At 36.9% G+C, this 23,274-nt stretch overlaps 1 protein-coding gene across 1 annotated transcript in view; it reads left to right on the top strand.

Annotated features, from left to right (window-relative positions):
• Positions 1–1,896: 1,896 nt before the first annotated feature.
• The window catches only part of LOC119056594 (myosin-8), a 30,522-nt gene continuing 9,144 nt past the window's right edge, over positions 1,897–23,274 (top strand). The window contains exons 1-28 of the mRNA XM_053672699.1: positions 1,897–2,100; positions 2,731–2,874; positions 2,950–3,106; positions 5,685–5,712; positions 5,813–5,921; positions 6,014–6,106; positions 6,223–6,286; positions 6,932–7,030; positions 7,123–7,226; positions 7,398–7,536; positions 9,001–9,119; positions 9,224–9,373; positions 10,814–10,984; positions 12,821–13,130; positions 13,278–13,345; positions 14,951–15,038; positions 15,124–15,241; positions 15,618–15,741; positions 15,843–15,979; positions 17,723–17,978; positions 19,656–19,898; positions 19,989–20,165; positions 20,246–20,391; positions 20,475–20,565; positions 20,655–21,044; positions 21,460–21,586; positions 22,568–22,686; positions 22,814–23,010. Of these exons, the coding sequence (XP_053528674.1) occupies positions 1,897–2,100; positions 2,731–2,874; positions 2,950–3,106; positions 5,685–5,712; positions 5,813–5,921; positions 6,014–6,106; positions 6,223–6,286; positions 6,932–7,030; positions 7,123–7,226; positions 7,398–7,536; positions 9,001–9,119; positions 9,224–9,373; positions 10,814–10,984; positions 12,821–13,130; positions 13,278–13,345; positions 14,951–15,038; positions 15,124–15,241; positions 15,618–15,741; positions 15,843–15,979; positions 17,723–17,978; positions 19,656–19,898; positions 19,989–20,165; positions 20,246–20,391; positions 20,475–20,565; positions 20,655–21,044; positions 21,460–21,586; positions 22,568–22,686; positions 22,814–23,010 (4,172 nt within the window). The remainder of the gene's footprint in view (positions 2,101–2,730; positions 2,875–2,949; positions 3,107–5,684; positions 5,713–5,812; positions 5,922–6,013; positions 6,107–6,222; positions 6,287–6,931; positions 7,031–7,122; positions 7,227–7,397; positions 7,537–9,000; positions 9,120–9,223; positions 9,374–10,813; positions 10,985–12,820; positions 13,131–13,277; positions 13,346–14,950; positions 15,039–15,123; positions 15,242–15,617; positions 15,742–15,842; positions 15,980–17,722; positions 17,979–19,655; positions 19,899–19,988; positions 20,166–20,245; positions 20,392–20,474; positions 20,566–20,654; positions 21,045–21,459; positions 21,587–22,567; positions 22,687–22,813; positions 23,011–23,274) is intronic.

Genomic DNA, 23,274 nt, shown 5'->3' on the forward strand with positions numbered 1-23,274 from the left:
ATTGGTTCACATACTCAAAATGATATGAATAGTTCTAATTATATCCAAACATGCCAAATGTCAGTACAAATTATACTGAGGGTTCATGTTGCCAAATGTCTTGCCCTAACAAAGAGAAGATAGCTGCAGCATCAGCACATTAGTTCCTATATAAGCACAACAGATCCCTACTGTCTTATCTCCAAGAACCCAGAGGTAAGTGATGAGAGCCTTGGAACTTGAAGGACCCCAGCGGGGCGGGAAGAACTTACCTCATGACCCATCTCTCAGCATGAAACTGTTCCACCCAACTTTGACTTTTATTTTCACAGAGCTAAACTTCAGACCAGGGAAATTTTAATTCCGTAACTATCTTACTAGATTTCAGAGCATAGCTAATAAAAAATTTCCCTTAAAAACTTGTTTTTTTTACAGTGTTAGACACTTCTGAACCTGTATTTTCATCTGGAATTCCAGAGGTAAGACTCAGTTTTATTCAGTTATTGATGACACAGGGGATTTAGTCTAATGAAGCTGGGGAACAGCTCTTAATCATACACCATTTCTATGTTTTTGCAACTATGTTAGATGGTGCTTCCAAATGAATGACAGCTTATAAATTGTTTCAAAACATCTTATTCTCAGAGACTGCCCTCATTTGAGTTCCAGAATTAAAGGCCATTTAGGCCAGTGTGAATTTTGACAGTGAATTCTTAGCTGCACTTAGACCTCTCTCTACTGCAAAATGTTAAACACTTAAATCATTTTACCAAGATTTTTTAAACACCCCCCAAAAATTCTCACCTAAAAATGTTAAAAAACAAACATCTTGTTAAAACCATATTTCAGCTTTCTAAAGATTCACTGTTACTTGTTCTTTCAAATATTATTGTTCATCAAAAATGCATAAGTATTACAACCATAGAGTGCTAAATATAGTACCTAAGTTAGAAGAGCTCCTGGCCCTTCCCCAAGTAATGTATACCTGACAGGAAAGACTCAATCAATCTAGCACACTACTGTTGTAGAGGCATATCTATCAATCGGAAGACAATGGCTTACATGCATATGATGAACTCTTAAATTTTTTGTCTCTTTTTCTGGATGGAAAGAACAGCAGCTGTGGAATATGCAAGAAGAGGCCTTCTTCATGCTGAAGCTCTCATTTCTCTATGGTTATATCTGTTAACTAACAGTTGAAATCTCTCATGCCAAAAAGAGAGTATCAAGAGACTTTGGAGTTAAGGCAATGCTATCTCTTGATAACAAACCAAATAACAACAAATCTAGAGAACTAAGAATTTATTACAAGGTCTTTTAACAATCTCCTGAGAGACATGATACTAAATATTAACATAAAGTAGATGTTAGAAATAATGTTTTGATTTGCAAGTTAAAAAAAAGGGCCATCTGAACAGGTAAGGATATTTTTAATACCATTGAAAACATTAGCCTTAATTTGCACCATACTTTCCTTCCTAACTCCTAGCATATGGCAGATGAAAACAGTATGCAGAAGCAAAAGTGGGAGTTAAAGAATGAAAGTTGCTATGCAACAATCCACCAAACTGTTTTAGATATATATATATATATTGTTACAGTTTAGAACATGCAAGGATTCCATTCTCATTCAATTGTAGGTACCCTAGCCCAAAGGATCAAAATACATACAATCTGGGGAGGGAGTTTTCAAAGTGCCAAAAATGAAGACTCAAGTGACAATCTCATTCCAAACCAGTCCTGTGTTAGTGTTTCTGTGTTAGAACACTGGTAATGACAGTTTGAAAGAATAGGTACAGCCTAAGCAATAGGTTCAACATTTCTTTCATTTTAAATGCTAACTCACATGTATGACTCTGGTTTCTATGTTCCCATTTCTTCCCCAAGGCAGAATCCCCTGCTAAATAAGTGGCAGCCATGAGTTCAGATGCTGAGATGGCTGTTTTTGGTGAAGCCGCTCCCTACCTTCGAAAATCAGAAAAGGAGCGGATTGAGGCCCAAAACAAGCCCTTTGATGCTAAAACATCAGTCTTTGTTGTGGAGCCCAAGGAATCCTATGTGAAGGGCATCATACAAAGCAAGGAAGGAGGAAAAGTAACTGTAAAGACAGAAAGTGGAACAGTAAGTAAAAACATAAAGAGAAAATCCTTCCTGTTTTATCTCTCTATCTCCTCACTTCCAGTCGAAGCCTTCCTTGGTAAGGAATCATTAACCCTATTGCCAATACAAGCACCTTTCTAGTTCATGTATGAATTGCAAGTGGAAGGCAAAGGAATTTCTCAGGAGTAATCTCATTTCTCACCTTCCCAACTCTCCACAGAATTTGAACCCACTAGCATTGGCCCCTACCATTTAATTCCCCAATTCCCAGCCTAAATCCCACACTTGGGAGCAATAAAAACTAACTTCTCCTACCAGAAGAAGTATTATTTACTAAGTTAAATAATGTATTAACACCCTCATAACTCCCCCATCAAAATTGAAGTTTCTTGTAATAAATGGGAAGAAAAAATAAGAAATTTAGCCTACGGACATAAACTGATAAGCCTGGGAGAAGGGATGTGGAAGGAAAAATCTTTTTGAATATGTAGGCTCCAAGTTCATCATAGGAAACAGAATTTTTTTAGCATCAAACTCTGAAATGAATATTTTTTAAAGGACAGCATCTGGAAGTGTAGCCAAAACAAACAGATAAACATAAGCCCTACCACCAACCATTAATACAAACTGGTCTCTTACTTTACTTGCCAGACTCTGACAGTGAAAGATGACCAAGTGTTCCCCATGAACCCCCCGAAATTTGACAAGATCGAGGACATGGCCATGATGACCCACCTGCATGAGCCTGGAGTGCTGTACAACCTCAAAGAACGCTATGCAGCCTGGATGATCTACGTGAGCATCTGCTCATTCCATTTATCTCTCTGAGTAAAAACAACATCCACATGTTGTGTTTTCTGATTTTCTCAGACCTACTCGGGCCTCTTCTGCGTCACTGTCAACCCCTACAAGTGGCTGCCAGTGTACAACCCCGAGGTGGTGGCCGCCTACCGAGGCAAAAAGCGCCAGGAGGCCCCGCCCCACATCTTCTCCATCTCGGACAATGCCTATCAGTTCATGCTGACTGGTGAGTGAATGAGTCATCTGTTTATAGAAATGTGGCAAAAGAATATTTAATGAACAAACAGATTTTGTCTGGGCCTTGATTATAATAGTACACCGCAGCTGCATGGGATTCACTGTTTTCAAAAAACTTTCAGAGCCCTTATGTTACATATGCTTAACAGCAACCAGTAATCTCCATTTTACAGATGCATGAAGTGGAGCTCACCAAGTTCACTGACCTGCCCAAGCTAAACCAGCTAGTGACTGGAAGCTTAGTTGAAATAATTAACAGAACTCTGTAAACATGTCTGTTGCATTCCCTTATTTTTTACTTTGTAATCTGGATAGAAAAATGATGAAACAGATTCTTTAAAAATATCCACATCCACAGCAATCAAGGAAACTAGTTAACCAGCTATAGCTGAAAAGCTCTGTGAATTCTTACCTTTGTCTTTAAATGACACAGCTAATATTGTTAACCTTTGGAATAATACAAGAGTTGGAAAAAAAAGCTATGGCTTTCCTCCCAAAGATTTTGAAGGAATTTTTTCTATTACAATGGAAGAAAATAAAAATCTTTCTTTGAAAATATTTTTTAAGTTATTTCAAAGTCTGTTATTCTTGCCTTATTGAAATAGAAACAAAAAGCTTTGTTTTTTATGCACTATAAGCATAAATATAGCATTAAAATATTTTACCTTCACACGGCAAATTTATTGCCTTTGGAAATATTTTAAATTTCCTGTTGGTTCATGGGGTTTTATAACTGATAGGGTTTTGTTCTTTTGTTTGCATTGTTGTACTTGTTTTTAAATTGTCCTTTAAAGGAGGACAGAGAAAAGAATTGAATAGGAACCTTCTATTACAAACCAACCAGAAGTTCTATGAGGAATTCATGCCAGTAAACTGTTCTTTCATTGTCAACAGAAGCTAACTACCTTCCAGAAATCATCCAAATGCTGGCTCATTTCAAAGGTTTTAATACTCAGCAGCTGCACCGACACTGTCAACACCCCTACACCAAGGCCTACCCAAGCTTTGCAACCGCTCCAAATTCAAGATTATTTGTGCTTTCCAAACATGATTTATGTATAAAACCAGACAAAACTGTGGCAATGGACCTGGATGATATTATTTTGGCATTGCCAAAAGAGACTAGAACATTGTCTTTATATCTATGCTCCCACTAAATTTTATAATGATCTTTTGTGATTTTTTTCTGCTAAAAAAAGAAATCTAAATACATTCCAAAACCTGTATATACTTCATTGAATAGAACTTTAAAGTTCTCTAAAATCTGTATCTACATCTAAATAATATCCAGATTTTATCTATTTCTCTGAATAGATTTTTAGATTTGAGAATTCTCTAAAATCTCTAATCTATCAGTATAGAATTAGAGTTTCAACATATCAGAAAATTGGTATAAATCAACATAGTCTTATAACTAATAAAAATATTTTTATTAATTAAAAATATATATGAAATAGAAAAAGAAATAAAATAAATGATAATGCTTTACATAAAGCATTTTGGGATCCTTCTGAAGAGAAATTCTCTTACATCCTGAGTACTCTCCTAGTAGCAGTATACACCATAAATTTGATACACCCATATGTCCTAGGTACTGTCTACAGTCTGTATGGTTCTCTCCAAGACACTGACTGAATTCTTAGATAAGTGGTAGATAACTAACCAGGCAAAATTTGAGAATGCATGAATTCATTGCCATAGAAATGCACACAGGATATCTTTTCCATTATTGGTTGAAATTTCTTCCTTTTATGTGATGTACTAGTTATTTGTGACCTAAGAACAATTTTGGAATAATTTCTACTAATATCAGCTCTGAAACAGTTGTACTGATCTGAGACTGTGTTTATTCATAATAAAAGTAAAGTCAATCTCTAAAAAAATGCCTTCAAAAGAAGAGTCAATGAACACAAATATTGTAAATATTTGTAAATTCCAGAACTCTTCCTTATTTAATATCACCAGCATCGAATTAATAATACCAATAACTGGGAAGGAGGCAGCTAACAGAAAAATATATAAATTGGAGGTCAAAAGGCCTGAATATCATTGACCTTAACAAGTTACATAATTATCAGAAAAGTCACTTATTCTTGTCTGTGTCTCAGCTTCTTCAAAATTCTTTAAAACTTCAAAATTCTGTGATTCTTACTGAAGTATTTACATATGAAATTATATGATGCCTGGGATTTTCTCTAAAACAATCCAGTGAGATTGGGATGGGGATACAGATTATAAAAAATTGACCAAATGATAATAATTGAGCTGTATGATGGGCATATGGGGCTTCTTTATTTCATCTACTTTTATTGTCTTTATCTTTGTATATGTTTGAAATTTCCCATATCAAAAGTTACAAAAATTAATAAGACACACACAAAAAATAGGTGACTCTTTGCCTCTCATTTTCACTCTAAGAGGCAAGTGCTATTTGGGTGGGCTAGACACAATACAAAAATTATAGGCAGAGGACAAGCTGTGTTTAAACTGATTCAAAAATCTTCATATTGATTTGTTTTTTAGTTTTTTAAAACTTTGTTTTAATGGTCGTGATTTCTCTTTCACAGATCGTGAGAACCAGTCCATCCTGATCACGTATGTGATACTTTTCTTCTTCTCTGGTTTGTGGTGATCATCGTAGATATTGACAATGTGAGCTGCACTTCTGATCTCTTCTCTGGTTTCTATTTGACAGTGGAGAATCTGGTGCGGGGAAGACTGTGAACACCAAGCGTGTCATCCAGTACTTTGCAACAATTGCAGTTACTGGAGAGAAGAAGAAGGAGGAACCTGGCAAAATGCACGTGAGTCTGAGAGCGAGAGTCAGAAACAAGACTGTCGGGATTCTCAGGAAGTCTGGAGCCTGAGATATGAGCATGCACTCTTGTCTTTCCAGGGGACTCTGGAAGATCAAATCATCAGTGCCAACCCCCTACTGGAGGCCTTTGGCAATGCCAAGACTGTGAGGAATGACAACTCTTCTCGCTTTGTAAGTCTCTTGGTCACAGATGGGTTTTCTCGGCCCTTAAATGCCAGAATTATCATTTCAGTTACATCACTGTGTGCTTCAAATTTTTAATGCTAAATAACCATTCTCTTTTCAAGGGTAAATTCATTAGAATCCACTTCGGTACTACAGGAAAGTTGGCTTCTGCAGATATTGAAACATGTGAGTAACAGGATCACTGACAATCAAAGCAGAGAGTCAAGTTATTTCATTTGCTGGAATATTTTGCAACAATTGGTATGCACTGAACCTGCTGCCAGGTTTATCCATAATCCACTGTGTGTTCCATTTACCTCAATCTCAGACTGATGGTTCTGTAGCACATTCAGGAATTCCTGCCTCAGAGGAAACTATGACTTTTTTTTTTCAGGACAAACACTAGGACTATTTATGGTTTCCTACAAGTTACCTATAGGTTTACAATAAATTTCTGTGATTTGCTCTTGATCTGAGCTTTGGTGTTTCTATGGAAGGCCCATGACCACAGAATCTGAGGTGACCTAAAGAAGGGAGGGATGTTAAGGATTAAATATAAACAAAGGCCATAGGTCCCCATAGAAAAAGTGTATTTTTCCCAGAGCAGGTATGCTTCAGTCTCTGATCTTAGATAGTAAGAACCTTAGGTAGTTGTCATACGTGTTTGGAATTCATATATGTAGCACCCAAAAGGATTGATATCCAAACTGAAATCTCAGTGGAGCCTATATAATGCCCCCAACTGTAGTCAAGACAAGAATTCATTTAATATCTCAACTGCATTTATAGTTTATTCTAATTCAGTATCTATTGCCCTTTCTTTCTTTCCAGATCTTCTAGAAAAGTCTAGAGTTACTTTCCAGCTGAAGGCAGAAAGAAGTTACCATATTTTTTATCAGATCATGTCAAACAAGAAGCCAGAGCTAATTGGTAAGAAAGAACTTAAATTTATAAGCTAGGGGTTAATTGTTTTATTCATACATTCCAATATAAAAGATATCCCCTGAATTCTGTGTACTCAGAAATGCTCCTGATCACCACCAACCCATATGACTATGCTTTCGTCAGTCAAGGGGAGATCACAGTCCCCAGCATTGATGACCAGGAAGAACTGATGGCCACAGATGTAAGTTATACACAAACACGTGTACACATACTTATTTTTAAAATCCATTATGTATGGGAATGACAATAACAAACCCACTGTAGGTATGGTTGCCTTAGGATGCGATATAAATTCTCCTAAATAAGTCAGTCTCTTTTGTCCTAATCTTTGTTCTCTCATTTCTCCTGGAAGAGCGCCATTGACATCCTGGGCTTTACTCCTGAAGAGAAAGTATCCATCTATAAGCTCACAGGGGCAGTAATGCATTATGGGAACATGAAATTCAAGCAAAAGCAGCGTGAGGAGCAAGCTGAGCCAGACGGCACTGAAGGTACCAAATGAGGTTCCATCTGGGTACAAATTAGGGTATATGGCAAGAAAAAAAGCTTATTCTAAACTTAAGTCTCCTTTGTAGCTATACTTCTGAAGGGTATACACATATTTATACACACTGCATGCTTTCTTCACCCCCTTTCCTTCACATGTCCATATCTTCAAAATATCTATCCAGCCTAAGTAAGTTAAAATGAACCCTAATAAGCCGCTTGTAAGGAGGTAGCTTAAAAAGTGCAACCTGAACCCTGGCTGGTGTAGCTCAGTGAATTGAGTGCAGGCCTGTGAACCAGAGAATCGCGGTTTGATTCCCAGTCAGGGCACATGCCTGGGTTGTAGGCCAGTTCCCTGCAGGCCAGTTCCCAGCAAGGGACGCACGAAAGGCAACCATACATTGATGTTTCTCTCCCTCTCTCCTTCCCCTCTAAAGATGAATAAATAAAATCTTTTTTAAAAAAGTGCAACCTGAGGGGTCAGGTCATTTGAAAGACAATGAGATGGAATAGTACTCCTGCTTTTACCTTGGCAACCATGTGAAGGTATATAAGATAACTTGACATAGTGGTCTCTTTCAGCACTGCCTAGGTAAATCAAATGGCTGGGAATACAGGATATACTCAAACACAGCTCAGGGTGAAAGATGTTCCTAAACATCTGTGTGCATGTGTATGTTGTCTATATATTAACCTGTAGACAGTCTAGGCAGCAAATAAAATAAAAAAGGAACTGAGAAAAAATCATATACTCTATGTATGTAAAGGATATGGAACATATAAGTTAAAGGATAAGTTACAAACATATAAGTTAAGGATAAGTTACAAACATATACTCTATGTATGTAAAGGATATGGAACATGAAAGTTAAAGTTATCTGTTCCTTGTAGCCCTCCCTGGCCTGCCAGCTTGGCATTCTCTCCTTCCCCCCAAACTTTTTAGCAGTTCTCTTATACCTGACACATGGCATTTATATTATTACAGTCACTGACAGAATTTTAGAGACTCTGTAGTAAAATTTAACTCCCATATTTTCAGATAAAAACACTGAACCAATAAGATAAAATTGGGGGAACAAAACTAAGATAAGGATCCAAATATTCTTTCAACCATCCCTAACACTGAATATTAAGATTTATTTATCTTATCCCTACAACTATACCTAATGTGTCTTAAGAGCTGGGGTTATGGCTTGTGCCTTATTTAAAAATATTTCCATAAACACTGAACATATGTGTAAAGTTGATGAATTACTCAAAAATCTGCTTGCAATAAATTACCAAAGACCAGTGTAACTGATTGACCACTTATTAGTAAATATATTGTCTAATGTACAGAGGCCTCATCTGATCCTCTATAGATCGAGTTATAGAGTATATTTCAATAATAAAAAAATGGATGGAGAAAAATTGAAAGATAGATTAAAGAAGATATATCATTAAACATTTCTTGAATTGTGTTTCTGCAGTTGCTGACAAGGCAGCCTACCTCCAGGGTCTGAACTCTGCTGACCTGCTCAAAGCCCTCTGCTACCCCAGGGTCAAAGTTGGTAATGAGTATGTCACCAAAGGCCAGACTGTACAGCAGGTTAGTGCTATGACTCCAATGAATCACACACATCTCAGGCCTTTAATAATACCAACAAACATTACTCCTTAAATAACACCAAAAACACTACTCTGTCCATAAAGGTGTACAACTCGGTGGGTGCTCTGGCCAAAGCCGTCTACGAGAAGATGTTCCTGTGGATGGTCACCCGCATCAACCAGCAGCTGGACACCAAGCAGCCCAGGCAGTACTTCATTGGGGTCTTAGACATCGCTGGCTTTGAGATCTTTGATGTGAGTTACCTCCATATTAATAAAAAGTGGGAGGAAGGTAATTTGGACTTTGATATACTAGAATTATCATTATTCATTTACATTTGTGGTTTTTACATTGCTTTCTCCAACACTGCTCCTAGACTTACTTCCAAAATATCTAAGAGGTAGCAGAATGTAATAATAACAGTAGCTAGCATTTGTTGAGAAGTCAGTGTATTCTGACACTATACTAAGCTCTTCGAGGAGCTGGCAAAGTCACCAAGTTTGCCCAGAAAGCTCAGAAAGCTAAATAAATGTTATCCCTAACACCTGCCACCCCAGTCTTAATCAGGATAGAAGAACAGTGGCAGAACTGTTTGTCTCAATTGGCCATTTAAGTTTAATAGTAAAAGACTGGTTAATGATTATAATGCATCATAAAACCTTTAGAATGGAAAGGAGAATGTGCTGTGGGGGTTTTTTTGTTTGTTTTTTTAATGTGTGGCAGTTTTTAAGTTATTAGTTTTTAAATAGTACTTTTTAATAGAAACAACTTGACCAAAAATCTGTTACAGAATTTTGAGACCCATTTAAACAATGTTTAATGAGAAAAAAATTACATTTAATCCTCAAAACAACTTATCAAGAAGTAATTAGTATTACTGCTAATTATTAATACATGTGGAGGAACTGAGATGAAGAAAGTCAAAACACTTGCTAGAGGTCCTACAGCCATTATCAGGCAAAGCCAGGACAGAAATCTAGCTAGAAATCTCTATCATCTGGTCCATACACAAGGCATCTCCCATGGAAGAGAAAAGGCCTACGGGTACAAACACAGAGATAGTTCACAGTCTTCTCTTCCAGTTTGAGGTAACACATAACATTTCCCTTCGGGGACATCAGCTTTATCATCTATAGAATGAAGATGTAAACTATAACAAAGACTCATATCTTCAATTGCTATACCACATCAGATCCCTCCTTTCACAGACCTGACAAGGAGGATTTGTCAAATATTTGATATGAATAGAACAGAAATTAGATAATCTTTCCTTAATAATGTGACAGTCAAAAGTGAAAATTTGAACTTTATCTTGTATTGGACAGAGTGGTGGTAAAAGAAGTGAAGTCTTCTAATGAATTACTTTCACCCTTAAATCTGAACCATAACTCATAGGATCATGGTTGTACTTTTAATGGATATTATTGTCCATGCAATCTTAGACATAGAAGGGGGTATAGTCTATGAGAACTCTTGCTGTGTGACTAATAGTTATGCCTTTAAGAAATGCCCAGAATTCATAAAAAGGGGTTCATGTCAAAAATAATAATTTTCCCTAGGTTTTTTAAGACAAAAACAATTAGTTTATATTTTATTTCATTACTATCTTCTACATGTTTTCAATAAAACATTTTCCCCTGGTGAACTTAGCTGCTATAAAATCCATTTAATGTTGGAAATATTGTTTTGTACAGTTTAATAGCTTGGAGCAACTATGCATCAACTTCACCAACGAGAAACTGCAACAGTTTTTCAACCACCACATGTTCGTGCTGGAGCAGGAGGAGTACAAGAAGGAAGGCATTGAGTGGACCTTCATTGACTTTGGGATGGACCTGGCTGCCTGCATTGAGCTCATTGAGAAGGTCTGTGCATCTTCTAAAGAATGACTTAACTGTAAGGATAACTTTTCCAAATGTCCTAAGTGGTTCTAGAAAGTATTAATTTAATCTTAAGTAGATTGATTTCAGAACCAATTAGAAAACTACTATTTAAAAATAACTTTTTCTTTTCAACTATTACAAAAGAGGGAACAAAGTGTTTAGTTATAAGGTTTAGGTTATTTATTCTGTTTAATTATTGCATATAAAGTAAACATCATTCTAACTAAGTTCTTTTCATAGCAAAATAAAATTTTGACAATAGTTTAAATCACTCAATAGGAAAAAAGTATGATAAATACAGAACCTTTTAAGAGATCACCCCCCAACATGGTGTGCTGACATTTAGAGTTTGTATTCACTCTTCTTTTAATAAAAATGATGCTGTAGAAAAAGAAAAAAGGACCCCAAAATGAGGGAAGTATAAGGAGCCTCTGAAACAACCACAAACACATCAACATTCACTTCAAGAGGAGGCCAGAAGAACAGAGAGAGCAAGGCATTGAAAACCTATGTGAAAAAATAATGACATAAAACTTCCTTAACCTGGTGACAGAACTACACATATAATCCAGGAATTAGAGAGAATCTCAAACAAGATAAATCCAAACAAGCCCACACCAACACACATCATAATTAAATGTGAAAGGTTAGGTACAAGGTGAGAATCTTAAATGCAGCAAGAGAAAAGCAGTTAGTGACCCACAAGGGAGCTCCCATAAGATTGTCAGCTGACTTCTAAACAGAACTTTCCAGGCCAGAAGGGATTAACAAAAAATATTTAAAGTGATGAAAAGCAAGGACCTACAACCAAGATTACTCTACCCAGCAAAGCTATCATTTAGAATCAAAGGACAGATAAAGAGCTTCCCAGGCAAGAAAAAGCTAAAGGAGTTCACCACCACCAAACCAATATTATATAAAATGTTAGAGGGTCTCCTTTAAAAAGAAAAAAAGACTAAAAATATAAATAAGATGGCAATAAGTATATATCAATAACTGAATCTAAAAAAGGAAACAAATAAATAAGCAGAAAATAAACAGACTCATAGATACAGAGAACATTTGGATGGTTGCCAGATAAGAGGGATGTTGGGGGTCATTGGTGAAAAAGGTGAAGAGATTAATCAGTACAAACTAGTAGCTACTGTAGTCATGGGGATATAAAATACAACATAAGAAATATACTCAATAATATTGTAAAAACTATGTATGATGTCAGATGGGTATGAGATTTATTGGTATGGTCATTTAATGATATAATGTCTAATCTCTGGGGTATATACTTGAAACTAATATAATATTATATATCAACTATAATTAAAAATAAAAATTATTTAAAGTTAAAAGTGATGCTGTGAAAAAAAAAAAAGCCCTGGCTGGTGTAGCTCAGTGGATTGAACACAGGCCTGCGAACCAGAGGATCGCGGCTCAATTCCCAGTCAGGGCACATGCCTGGGTTGCAGGCCAGTTCCCTGCAGGCCAGTTCCCAGCAGGGGATGCACGAATGGCAACCATACATTGATGTTTCTCTCCCTCTCTCCTTCCCCTCTAAAGATAGATAAATAAATAAATAAATAAATAAATAAATAAATAAATAAATAAATAAAAAATAAAAAAAAAAGTGATGCTGTGGATTGAATGTGAAAAATGGCGGAAAAACCATTCCAGTGTTAACTAAAGGACTTGAGTTGTGACTGCTTTACAAATAAAATTAATTAGAGAATGATCATAATGTTATTTGATCAAATAACAGCCACTATGTCTGTATCTTTTGAGACAAGATAGGTTGACATCAATGTCTAATTTTTATGAATTCAGCCGCTGGGCATCTTCTCCATTCTAGAAGAGGAGTGCATGTTTCCCAAGGCCACAGACACCTCCTTCAAGAACAAGCTGTATGACCAGCACCTGGGCAAGTCTGCCAACTTCCAGAAGCCCAAGGTGGTCAAAGGCAAGGCTGAGGCCCACTTCTCACTGGTGCACTATGCAGGCACCGTGGACTACAACATTTCTGGCTGGCTTGATAAGAACAAGGACCCCCTGAACGAGACAGTGGTTGGGCTGTACCAGAAGTCTTCAGTGAAGACTCTGGCCAGTCTCTTTTCTACATATGCTAGTGCTGAATCAGGTACTTTCTGTGCCCTACATTTCACTTAAACCTATTCCCAAAGAATGCTCACATACCATTCCATCCACATACCACATACCACATACCACATACCATCCTCTGGGATTCTACTTTAATTGATGGTATTTGTTTTTGTTTTAACCTCAGAGAGTGGTGCGAAGAAAGGTGCTAAGAAGAAAGGCTCTTCTTTCCAGACTGTGTCAGCTCTTTTCAGGGTAAAGTATAAATACAATTTTTTAAAAACCTATTAAGTTTCTATGAATTATCACAACTATATGATTCAGAATAAATTAGGAGTGAATGGAATGTTAATAGAAATCACTTCAAATATTCACTCTTGTCAGGATACAGCCAAAGCAATAGTTCTCCTGTAGGGTCAGTGCATTCCCCATTACTCCTCATTATGATCATCTGATGTATTCAAGAATGCCAAAAAGTCTTTAGAAGCTTTCTCATTATATAATAAGGCTGATTTTGAAAGAAGCGTGGCTGAATTTCAAAGTTATCCCTATGGAAGGCTGTATCTTTTATTCAACTAATGTTGCCCTTGAGAATGTTCCTGAGTCCCTCTTTGAGAATGAGCTTGAGATACACTTTAAAACATCCTTCCACCATAACACATCTTTGTCATCTGAGGTGGATTTAATTTTCTGTAATAAATGAAAAAATAACCTAAAGCCAAGCCTACTGACTTAAATGTATGATTGAGCTAGAAAATATCTCTGGAGGTTAACATAACAATAATTTTACTACAAATAATGTTACTTTCTTAGATGGCTTAAAAACAGGCTCTTCTAAAGAGGAATATATTAAATACCTGGTCTAATGGCTGCTTTGTATGAATTTGTATGGCTAAGCCTCATTCTTTTTAAAACTAAAATGCAGATCTAACCTGTGACCTAAACAGGAAAACTGCCCTGTTCTTTTTCCTCCTCAATACTAATCTGCATTATCTCACCCAATCTCACCCAACAGATCTTTGTTTCAACTTACCGTTATACATATTTTCAAAATTAGAAACTCATTACTTTTGTTTATTTCCTAATGATCAATTGAGATGGGGGAGGGCAGCAACTTAACCTTCTCAAAGAGTATCTCTAGGAAATATGGAGAAATATTTACTTGTGAGTTTTCTATGGTTGAGTAAAACACCATCATCTTTCATAAGCAATTACTCTAATTCTGGAATAACTCCCTCCTAAATTCTTAAGGCTATGGATCATTTTCAGGTACCTAAGATCCACCCACCCAAGGATATATAGTCTCATGATTTTAGACTCCTAAAAAATACAAAAAAAATAAAAATATGTTTCAGGACCCACAGAATAATAAACCAAGGAAGAATTGGCAAAAGTTGGAACAATTACTATCCTACATTACCAAGGTAAACCAGTACTGTGAAGATTATTAGCACTGAGAGAGATGAAAGAAACCTCAGAAGTAATCTCAATTATTTTCAGATGAGGTCCAAAAGACAAAGAATTTTGGAGTCAAGCAGTTCAGTTCATTAGTGGCAGAGCAAAGCTAGTCTTTTGTCTTCTGACTCCCAGTTGAGAACACTTCCTGTGCATCAAGGCTACTGAATTCTCAGTTTGTTTATAAGATATGTTTCTACCTTGGAGAGCTGCATTGCTTCCCAGTATTTTGGCCTTTTGGTTATTTGGCAGGCTAGGATCTTAATACCCTTAAAATATAGAGCAACTGAAGCCTCAGAATTATGCCTAATAGTTAAGAGAATACATAGCTTAGTTCTATATAATTGCAAAACAGAAATCTGAACTAGAACTTTTTCATTAAGTCTCTTCTATCTGGTTTTCTAGGAAAACTTAAATAAACTGATGACCAATCTGAGAAGCACACATCCTCACTTCGTACGGTGTATCATTCCCAATGAAACTAAAACTCCTGGTAAGATATGAGAGCATGAAATAATCAAACAGGCACAAGTTTGAAAATTCAATGCCCAGTAGTAAGTACTTTAACATATTTTTAGGGGCCATGGAGCATGGACTTGTCCTGCACCAGCTGAGGTGTAATGGTGTGTTGGAAGGCATCAGAATCTGCAGAAAGGGATTCCCAAGCAGAATCTTATACGGAGACTTTAAACAAAGGCCAGTCTCTCTTTGTTGTATTTCACTGAATGCTGTGAAGATTTAATCATCTTAATTGTTAACCTCTGTTTATTATATTTCATGTCTTATGCTTTGTAAATATGATAAAATTAAAAAGCCAAATAAAATAAACTTGTGGTGGGATAACAGAATAACAGTTTTGAAGAGGTGGCACTTCTTAAAAAGAAGAAGGAGACATACATTAGACAACAGAAAAATCATGTTGGTTTACTATATAAACTTAAATCATATTGTTTTACTATCTGAATTTTCTAATTTTACTTTTTCTCTGAGATTTTTTTGATATTTCCTTTCAAATAATTTAATTTTCATATACAATCACACATTCCTAACCTTTCTTTCTTTGATTTAACAGATACAAAGTTCTAAATGCAAGTGCTATCCCAGAGGGACAGTTCATTGACAGCAAGAAGGCTTCTGAGAAACTTCTTGCTTCTATTGACATTGATCACACCCAGTATAAATTTGGACATACAAAGGTATAGCTGTTACATATTTGCAACTGTCCACATACCTTCTACCATGTCTCTGCCTCATGTAGTACAGGGGATGTTTTGTGACTCTCCTTTTCTCTTCGAAGGTTTTCTTCAAAGCTGGCCTTCTGGGTCTTCTGGAAGAAATGAGAGATGACAAATTGGCCCAGATTATAACACGGACTCAAGCAGTCTGTAGGGGATTCCTAATGAGGGTAGAATATCAGAAGATGTTGCAAAGGAGGTAATAACTATGCAGAATACCAGATTTGTAAGATCCCTTAGAGACTATTAATCAGCCTTCCTCACTCAGTAACTCATTTTATGACTAATATGTGCTTTTCATCCAGTTCAGAACTCACTCCTACAACTCATCAGTTTTTGCTTATAGTCTCACACTTGAATTCCCTCCAAAACTTCTCCCCTCCCTCCAATTTTTCCCTTCCCATCCATCTCACATAGAGCTGCTGCAGGAATAATGTACAGTAAGCACTATTTTCATCATATCATATCTGTTTGTGGTTCTCCAAGGTCTCCCATATCAAATCCAAGTTACCTTGGGTGGCTGTCAAGCCCTCTCTATTCCCCACCTAATCTATCATTGCCAAAGACAACAATAGATTATCCTTAGCTAAGGCCTAAGGCCTTTGCAGCCAAGCTAAACAATTTGCTTATCTCCTATTTTTAGGTTTGCATAAACCCTCTCCCTTCATCCTAATATATCAATTTATGAATTCAAAATTTCCATTCTTCCTTTCTCTAATTAACCTCATTTAGCTCTATCTATACTTCACTACTGCATTCCCTGTCCTTATACACCATGTTGCATTCATTTTGCTCATTAAGTACTTATTTAGGTCTGCATAATAAGTGGCTCCAAGTCTTTTACATGTGTCTCCATTAAGATTTGTATCACAGAATCTGCCTTTTCAGAGTTATGGTTCTTATAAATTAGACCCATAAGAATATAATTCCATTTTAGAAAGCTTGAAGAAAAATACACATGGCTACAAGGCAGTCAAACCTTGCCAGTCTATTATTACAGTTTGCAGAGGGAGTTTCTTTTATTACTATTTTACAATTTTATTTAAATAAAACAAATTTTGAAGCTCAGCCTATGCTAAATACCCTACAGATATTAAAAATTGAGCAAGTAAGAATGAGTCATTTGAAAGAATTTGATAAAAGCCCGTATATTTTCTGAAGAAGCCAACAGAAGCTTATAGCATGGATAATGCAGTGGTGAGTTAAATAAGAGGAAAGGCTTCAAGGATGACACAGTATAATAAATAATACGCTCAATTTAGGTGAGGCAATTCAGAAAGCAACCTATGCCATTTCATAGTTCACATCCATATGCCAAAGCCAAGCACACAATCAATTTATAATTGCCACATCCACTCCCAAATCACTAATATTGTAATATCTCAAATGATCTTAAAATGATGTTCATACATGTAAAGTAGTCCCCCTCTAAAGTCAGCTTATTTGCTAATGTGATAGGAACTTGAAAACCCAGAATCATTCAATATGATCAGCACACATTAGCAAGGTGATTACACTGAGGCTTACTCTGAGTGTGGGTGTGAAGATGTGTGCATGCATGCACATGTGTGTGTAAAGCCTGCATATAACATACAGAATTTGATATATAATTGATTTTTTTAAAGATTTTAAAAAGATCTTATTTATTTTGTTTTTAGATAGAGGGGAAGGGAGAAAGAGAGAAAGAGAAACCTCAATGTACAGTTGCCTCTTGGGCACCCACAAATAGGGACTTGGTCTGTAACCCGAACATGTGTCCTAACTGGAAATCAAATCGGTGACCTTTTGGTTCATAGGCCGGCACACAATCCACTGAGCCACACCAGCCAGGGCTGACATATAATTTATATATGAGGGGTCAGCAAAAGGAGAGTTTGTATATAAAAATAATAACATTGTCTCTTTTAGATCAATGCACAATGATATTTCCATGTCATTCCAGAGAAGCCCTTTTCTGCATCCAGTACAACATCCGTGCCTTCATGAACGTCAAGCACTGGCCCTGGATGAAACTGTTCTTCAAGATCAAGCCCCTCCTCAAGAGTGCAGAGACTGAGAAGGAGATGGCCACCATGAAGGAAGAGTTTCAGAAAATCAAAGATGAACTGGCCAAGTCAGAAGCAAAAAGGAAGGAATTGGAGGAAAAAATGGTCACTCTCTTAAAAGAGAAAAATGACCTGCAACTTCAGGTTCAAGCTGTGAGTACTCTGTATTTTGAACGTATAATGTTACTGAAGCTTTTCTGGAATTCACATATACTTTAGATTTACAAATGACCTTTTCATGAAAAAGAAAATCTCAAGTTGTTCTTTTAGTATTTCACTTAATTTACAATATTTCTATGAGGAAGGCACAACTGCTTCCAAATTATGAGTAGAAAAGGAAAGATAGAAGAATGTACATAACAAATCACAAGTTTAACATAAAGAAAGCAGTTTAAACACAAGCCCCCAATCTCATTTTATCCATTTGCCTTGCCTGCTTCATTCCTGTCTTAAAATATAGTCCTATTTTTTAATGCAAGTGTATAAGATTGTATTTAAATTCAAGAAAGATGGTTAATCTTATTCCTCTCTGTATTTCTTTTTCTCAGCCCCCAAGATTTAGCTCCCTAAATTTATATGCAGTACTTGTGCTGAACTACCAGGGTATTTCAGTGTACTCTATGATTCCTCCTTCAGTACAGATGCCAAGTCCTTAAAGCCTCTGTTTTCCTTTGTTAGATAAAGAAATAGTTGAAGTCACAGTGAATAGTAGGTTTGGCATCTGCACTCTGGCTAAACATAACTTTACTTGGTCCAGCAAGCTCAACATCATGAAGAAACCTGTGAAAAGAATAGTTTTCCTAAACATTTTAAGCTATTTTCAACTTTTCCTTTTGATAACTTTACTAATATGAAAGTTACAGTTTCCTAAAAGCATAGGATCAGTCTCTTCATCTTAACCTCTTTGGTGTGCATTATTTTCAATCAGTGAGTAAATACTTGTTCTGTGTATCACTGTGAAAAATAGATGCAAAAGAACCCTGGGAAGTCCCCATTATCATCCATTTAAGCATTTAAAAACCTCAAGATATAAATAAAACAAACACTGAGAAGCTTAAGAAATTTCCCAGGCCAGTGTAATCTAGTAAGTTAGTGGCTAAAGTAATTTTCATTTGAGTCCTTCAGTGATTTATAAAAATGTTGAGCTAATATGGATTCTCAAAAGTACATACTCTTATATTTTTAAAATTCACTTTGAGACTAAGTTAACTCTAAAAATTGAAATGAAAATTTTGGATAACTACAGCACTGTTATGAATATGAGAAAAATTTTGAAAGTATTAGAAATGCTGCATGGAAAGGTATTCATAGGCATAAATTTTTTTCCTTTCTCTTTTAAATTCAATCTAGTAACTAGTTGTTTAAGTGAGTAGGAAATGCTCAAAAACAAAACTAACCAATTTGACTAAGTCAAATCTTTATATGGGTATATTATAGCTGAAAAGCTCTTAGCAATGATTTATTCCAACCGCCTTACTTACATATGAGATAATTGAATGTCAGAAGAATAAAACAATGAAGGTCATACATGTGGTAACAACTTTGGGACAAAACCCCAAACTTCCTTTGTTCATTTCACTCTTTTACACATTGCTCTTTAAAATAGTCAATTGCTTCACACCAATTATTTTTCAGACTAATTTGCTTCTAAATCTAGTCTTACTTGTAATTAGCGGCATTTCTCCAGGATATGTAGTAATATTCAATTAAGTTTAATTTATATTCATACTGAAAAATTCATTAAAATTCAATGAACACTACAGTTTTGTGCAAAAACAAGTTCAAAATAAGTAACAAATTCTCTAAATATCTCACGGAATCTCCCCATAGGAAGCAGATAGCTTGGCTGATGCAGAAGAAAGGTGTGAGCAGCTGATTAAAAACAAAATCCAGCTGGAGGCCAAAATCAAAGAGGTGACTGAGAGAGCTGAGGATGAGGAAGAGATCAATGCTGAGCTGACAGCCAAGAAGAGGAAACTGGAGGATGAATGTTCAGAACTAAAGAAAGACATTGATGACCTTGAGCTGACACTGGCCAAGGTTGAAAAGGAGAAACATGCCACAGAGAACAAGGTATGAAACATATTCTGTTATACTCTATAGAGGTTCTACCATCCAGTAAGCTACTTGATAGTAGAAATATTCTCTTCCTTGACTTTCTAGGTAAAAAACCTCACGGAGGAGATGGCAGGCCTGGATGAAACCATAGCTAAGCTGACCAAGGAGAAGAAGGCCCTCCAGGAGGCCCACCAGCAGACCCTGGATGACCTGCAGGCAGAAGAGGACAAAGTCAATGCCTTGACCAAAGCCAAAACCAAGTTAGAACAACAAGTGGATGATGTAAGTATATTTTTAATAATCATTTGAAAGATTTTTTTTAAATATACTTTTAATTTTAACACATTTTACCTTCTTACTAGCTTGAAGGGTCTCTGGAACAAGAAAAGAAAATCCGGATGGATCTAGAAAGAGCAAAGAGGAAATTGGAGGGAGACCTAAAATTGGCCCAAGAATCCACAATGGATGTAGAAAATGACAAACAGCAACTTGATGAAAAACTTAAAAAGTAGGAATGCCAGAAAAAAATTCTAGGTGATATCATCTTTAAATTCATATGGGCACTAATATGTTTTATTCTTCTTTCTAAAGGAAAGAATTTGAAATCAGCAACCTACTAAGCAAAATTGAAGATGAGCAAGCAGTAGAAATTCAGTTACAGAAAAAGATCAAAGAGCTGCAGGTGAGTCATCTCACCTCCATTTTCCTGTACCCTGAAAATAAACCTGAAGTTGAGATGAACTTATGTTAATATGATTGTGTCACTCCCAGGCCCACATGGAGGAGCTGGAGGAGGAAATTGAGGTAGAGCGGGCCTCTCGGGCCAAAGCAGAGAAGCAGCGCTCTGACCTCTCCCGGGAACTGGAGGAGATCAGTGAGCGGCTGGAAGAAGCTGGGGGGGCCACTTCGGCCCAGGTTGAGATGAACAAGAAGAGGGAGGCTGAGTTCCAGAAAATGCGCAGGGACCTGGAGGAGGCCACCCTGCAGCATGAAGCCACGGCGGCCGCCCTGAGGAAGAAGCATGCAGACAGTGTGGCTGAACTTGGAGAGCAGATAGACAACCTGCAGAGGGTCAAGCAGAAGCTAGAGAAGGAGAAAAGTGAGCTGAAGATGGAGATCGATGACCTTAGCAGTAACTCAGAGGCCATTTCCAAATCCAAGGTACCCAATACACTCTCTAAACGAGGTTAAATAATGGCCTATAAGAACACCCATGTTCTCTGTCATTAAACATTGTTAGCAAGCAGTTTATAGCACTAATATAATATTTTCTATTCTAATATATCCCATTCTATTTCATTTTTTAAATGCCAGACATGACCCATTAAGATTATTTCACAATCCACTTTAATCAAATGTCAGTCTTATTGGGACTAATGAATGGGCTCCAACAATGGCCTCTCTAGGGACACTATGCACTCACCATGCTTGAATACCAGCATGTTTCTTAGAGTTGGTGCCATAACCCTCTACTCACACACATAAATTTATTCACTCTAAAAATATTATAAGAATCAAGTTTTAACTTTTTTTACTGCATACAATGTCTCATCCTTTGCTGCCACATGTCCCATAGGGAAACCTTGAGAAGATGTGCCGTACACTAGAGGATCAAGTGAGTGAACTGAAATCGAAGGAAGAAGAGCAGCACCGACTCATCAATGACCTGACGGCTCAAAAAGCTCGCCTGCAGACAGAGGCAGGTAAAGACCTTTCTATGAATCCTGAAACTTTGTACTAGACAGAACCAATTCCAGAGGTTCTTAACTGCAATACTCCCATTTTAGAGAGGGAATAAACAAACTATCTGAATTTGCTGAGCAGATCAGAAAGAAAAAAATAAGAATCAGCAAGCAAGCATACTTGTTTCGTAGAAGTTACACTCCTATGAAACTATACTCTTTAATCTCCAATTCTAAGCAGTTCTATAATATATGGAAGTATATATTTGATATATATGTATACAAGGTCTGTCCAAAAAAAGTCCAGCTATTGTTAATATAGTAAGAACAGTGCACAACATCAATGTAACCTGGCAGCCAAGGAGAGTGAATGGCAACTTCATGGTACTAGTGGGTAGAACAACTAACGCAGTTGAGTGAGTGTGTGTACTGTATGGCTGTCACATTCTAAATAACTGAGCAAGTAGAGCAATGAATCTGCATTAAATTTTGGGTTAAGCTTGAACATTACTCTGTGGAAACTATTTGGATGATTCAGAAGGCCGCAGCTATGGGCAACTGGTGATTGGCTGCTTCATCATGAAAACACGCCTGCACATGCATCACATCTTGTGCAGAGCTTTTTGGCAAAACATCAAATCACCCAGGTAACTCAGTCCAAATACAGTCCAGATTAGGCACCCAGTGACTTCTTGATTTTCCAGAAACTAAAATCACCTTTAAAAGGGAAGGGATTTCAGACTGCTGATGAGATTCAGGAATTTATGTTGGGGCAGCTGATGGTGACTGGGAGAACCGTGTGAGGTTCAAGGGTACCTACTATGAGGTGCCACTGTCCTATGTACAATGTTTCTTGTTTCTTGTATCTTCTTCAATAAAGGTCTCTATTCTTCATATAGCATGGCTGGATACCTTCTGGACAGACCTCATACATATAAATATAAAAGCTTTGGGCTAATTTTTAATGCCATTAATGAATTACTTTACTCCTGTTATTCTTAGGTGAATATTCCCGACAATTAGATGAGAAAGATGCTTTAGTCTCTCAGCTTTCAAGGAGCAAACAAACATCTACTCAGCAGATTGAGGACATGAAACGTCAGCTAGAAGAAGAAACTAAAGTGAGTTTTATCTAAGATCTTCTTGGCTAATCAAATTTAAACCTGTCCAGTTAGGTTCTACTTTGGATGTGTAAATTAAATATCACTAAATAAATGAATGTAAATTGCTGCATTGGTACTTCCCCAGGCCAAGAACGCCCTAGCCCATGCCCTGCAGTCCTCCCGCCACGACTGTGACCTGCTGCGGGAACAGTACGAGGAGGAGCAGGAATCCAAGGCTGAGCTGCAAAGGGCACTGTCCAAGGCCAACAGTGAGGTTGCCCAGTGGAGGACCAAATATGAGACGGATGCCATCCAGCGCACCGAGGAACTGGAGGAGGCCAAGTATGTACTGTGTACCCTGGGGGAGGAAAATGACATGGTTTCTTAGCTGCCTAACTCAGCAACTCACAGAAATAGTTGTGATGATATTGATGACCATGGTAACATAATAAAAGCAGACACTAACATTTGCTGGTGCACAGTACATGTTAGGTATTGTATATACATTAGCTCATTTAGTTTTCACAGCAACATTATGTTAATATTATTATTCTTATCCCTATTTAGAGGTTAGGAAATTGAGGCTATGAGGGGTTACTCCCAAGG

This window comes from Artibeus jamaicensis, unplaced genomic scaffold, assembly GCF_021234435.1.
Source record: "Artibeus jamaicensis isolate MK-2021 breed Jamaican fruit bat unplaced genomic scaffold, CSHL_Jam_final contig_781, whole genome shotgun sequence".
NCBI classification, from domain to species: domain Eukaryota; kingdom Metazoa; phylum Chordata; class Mammalia; order Chiroptera; family Phyllostomidae; genus Artibeus; species Artibeus jamaicensis.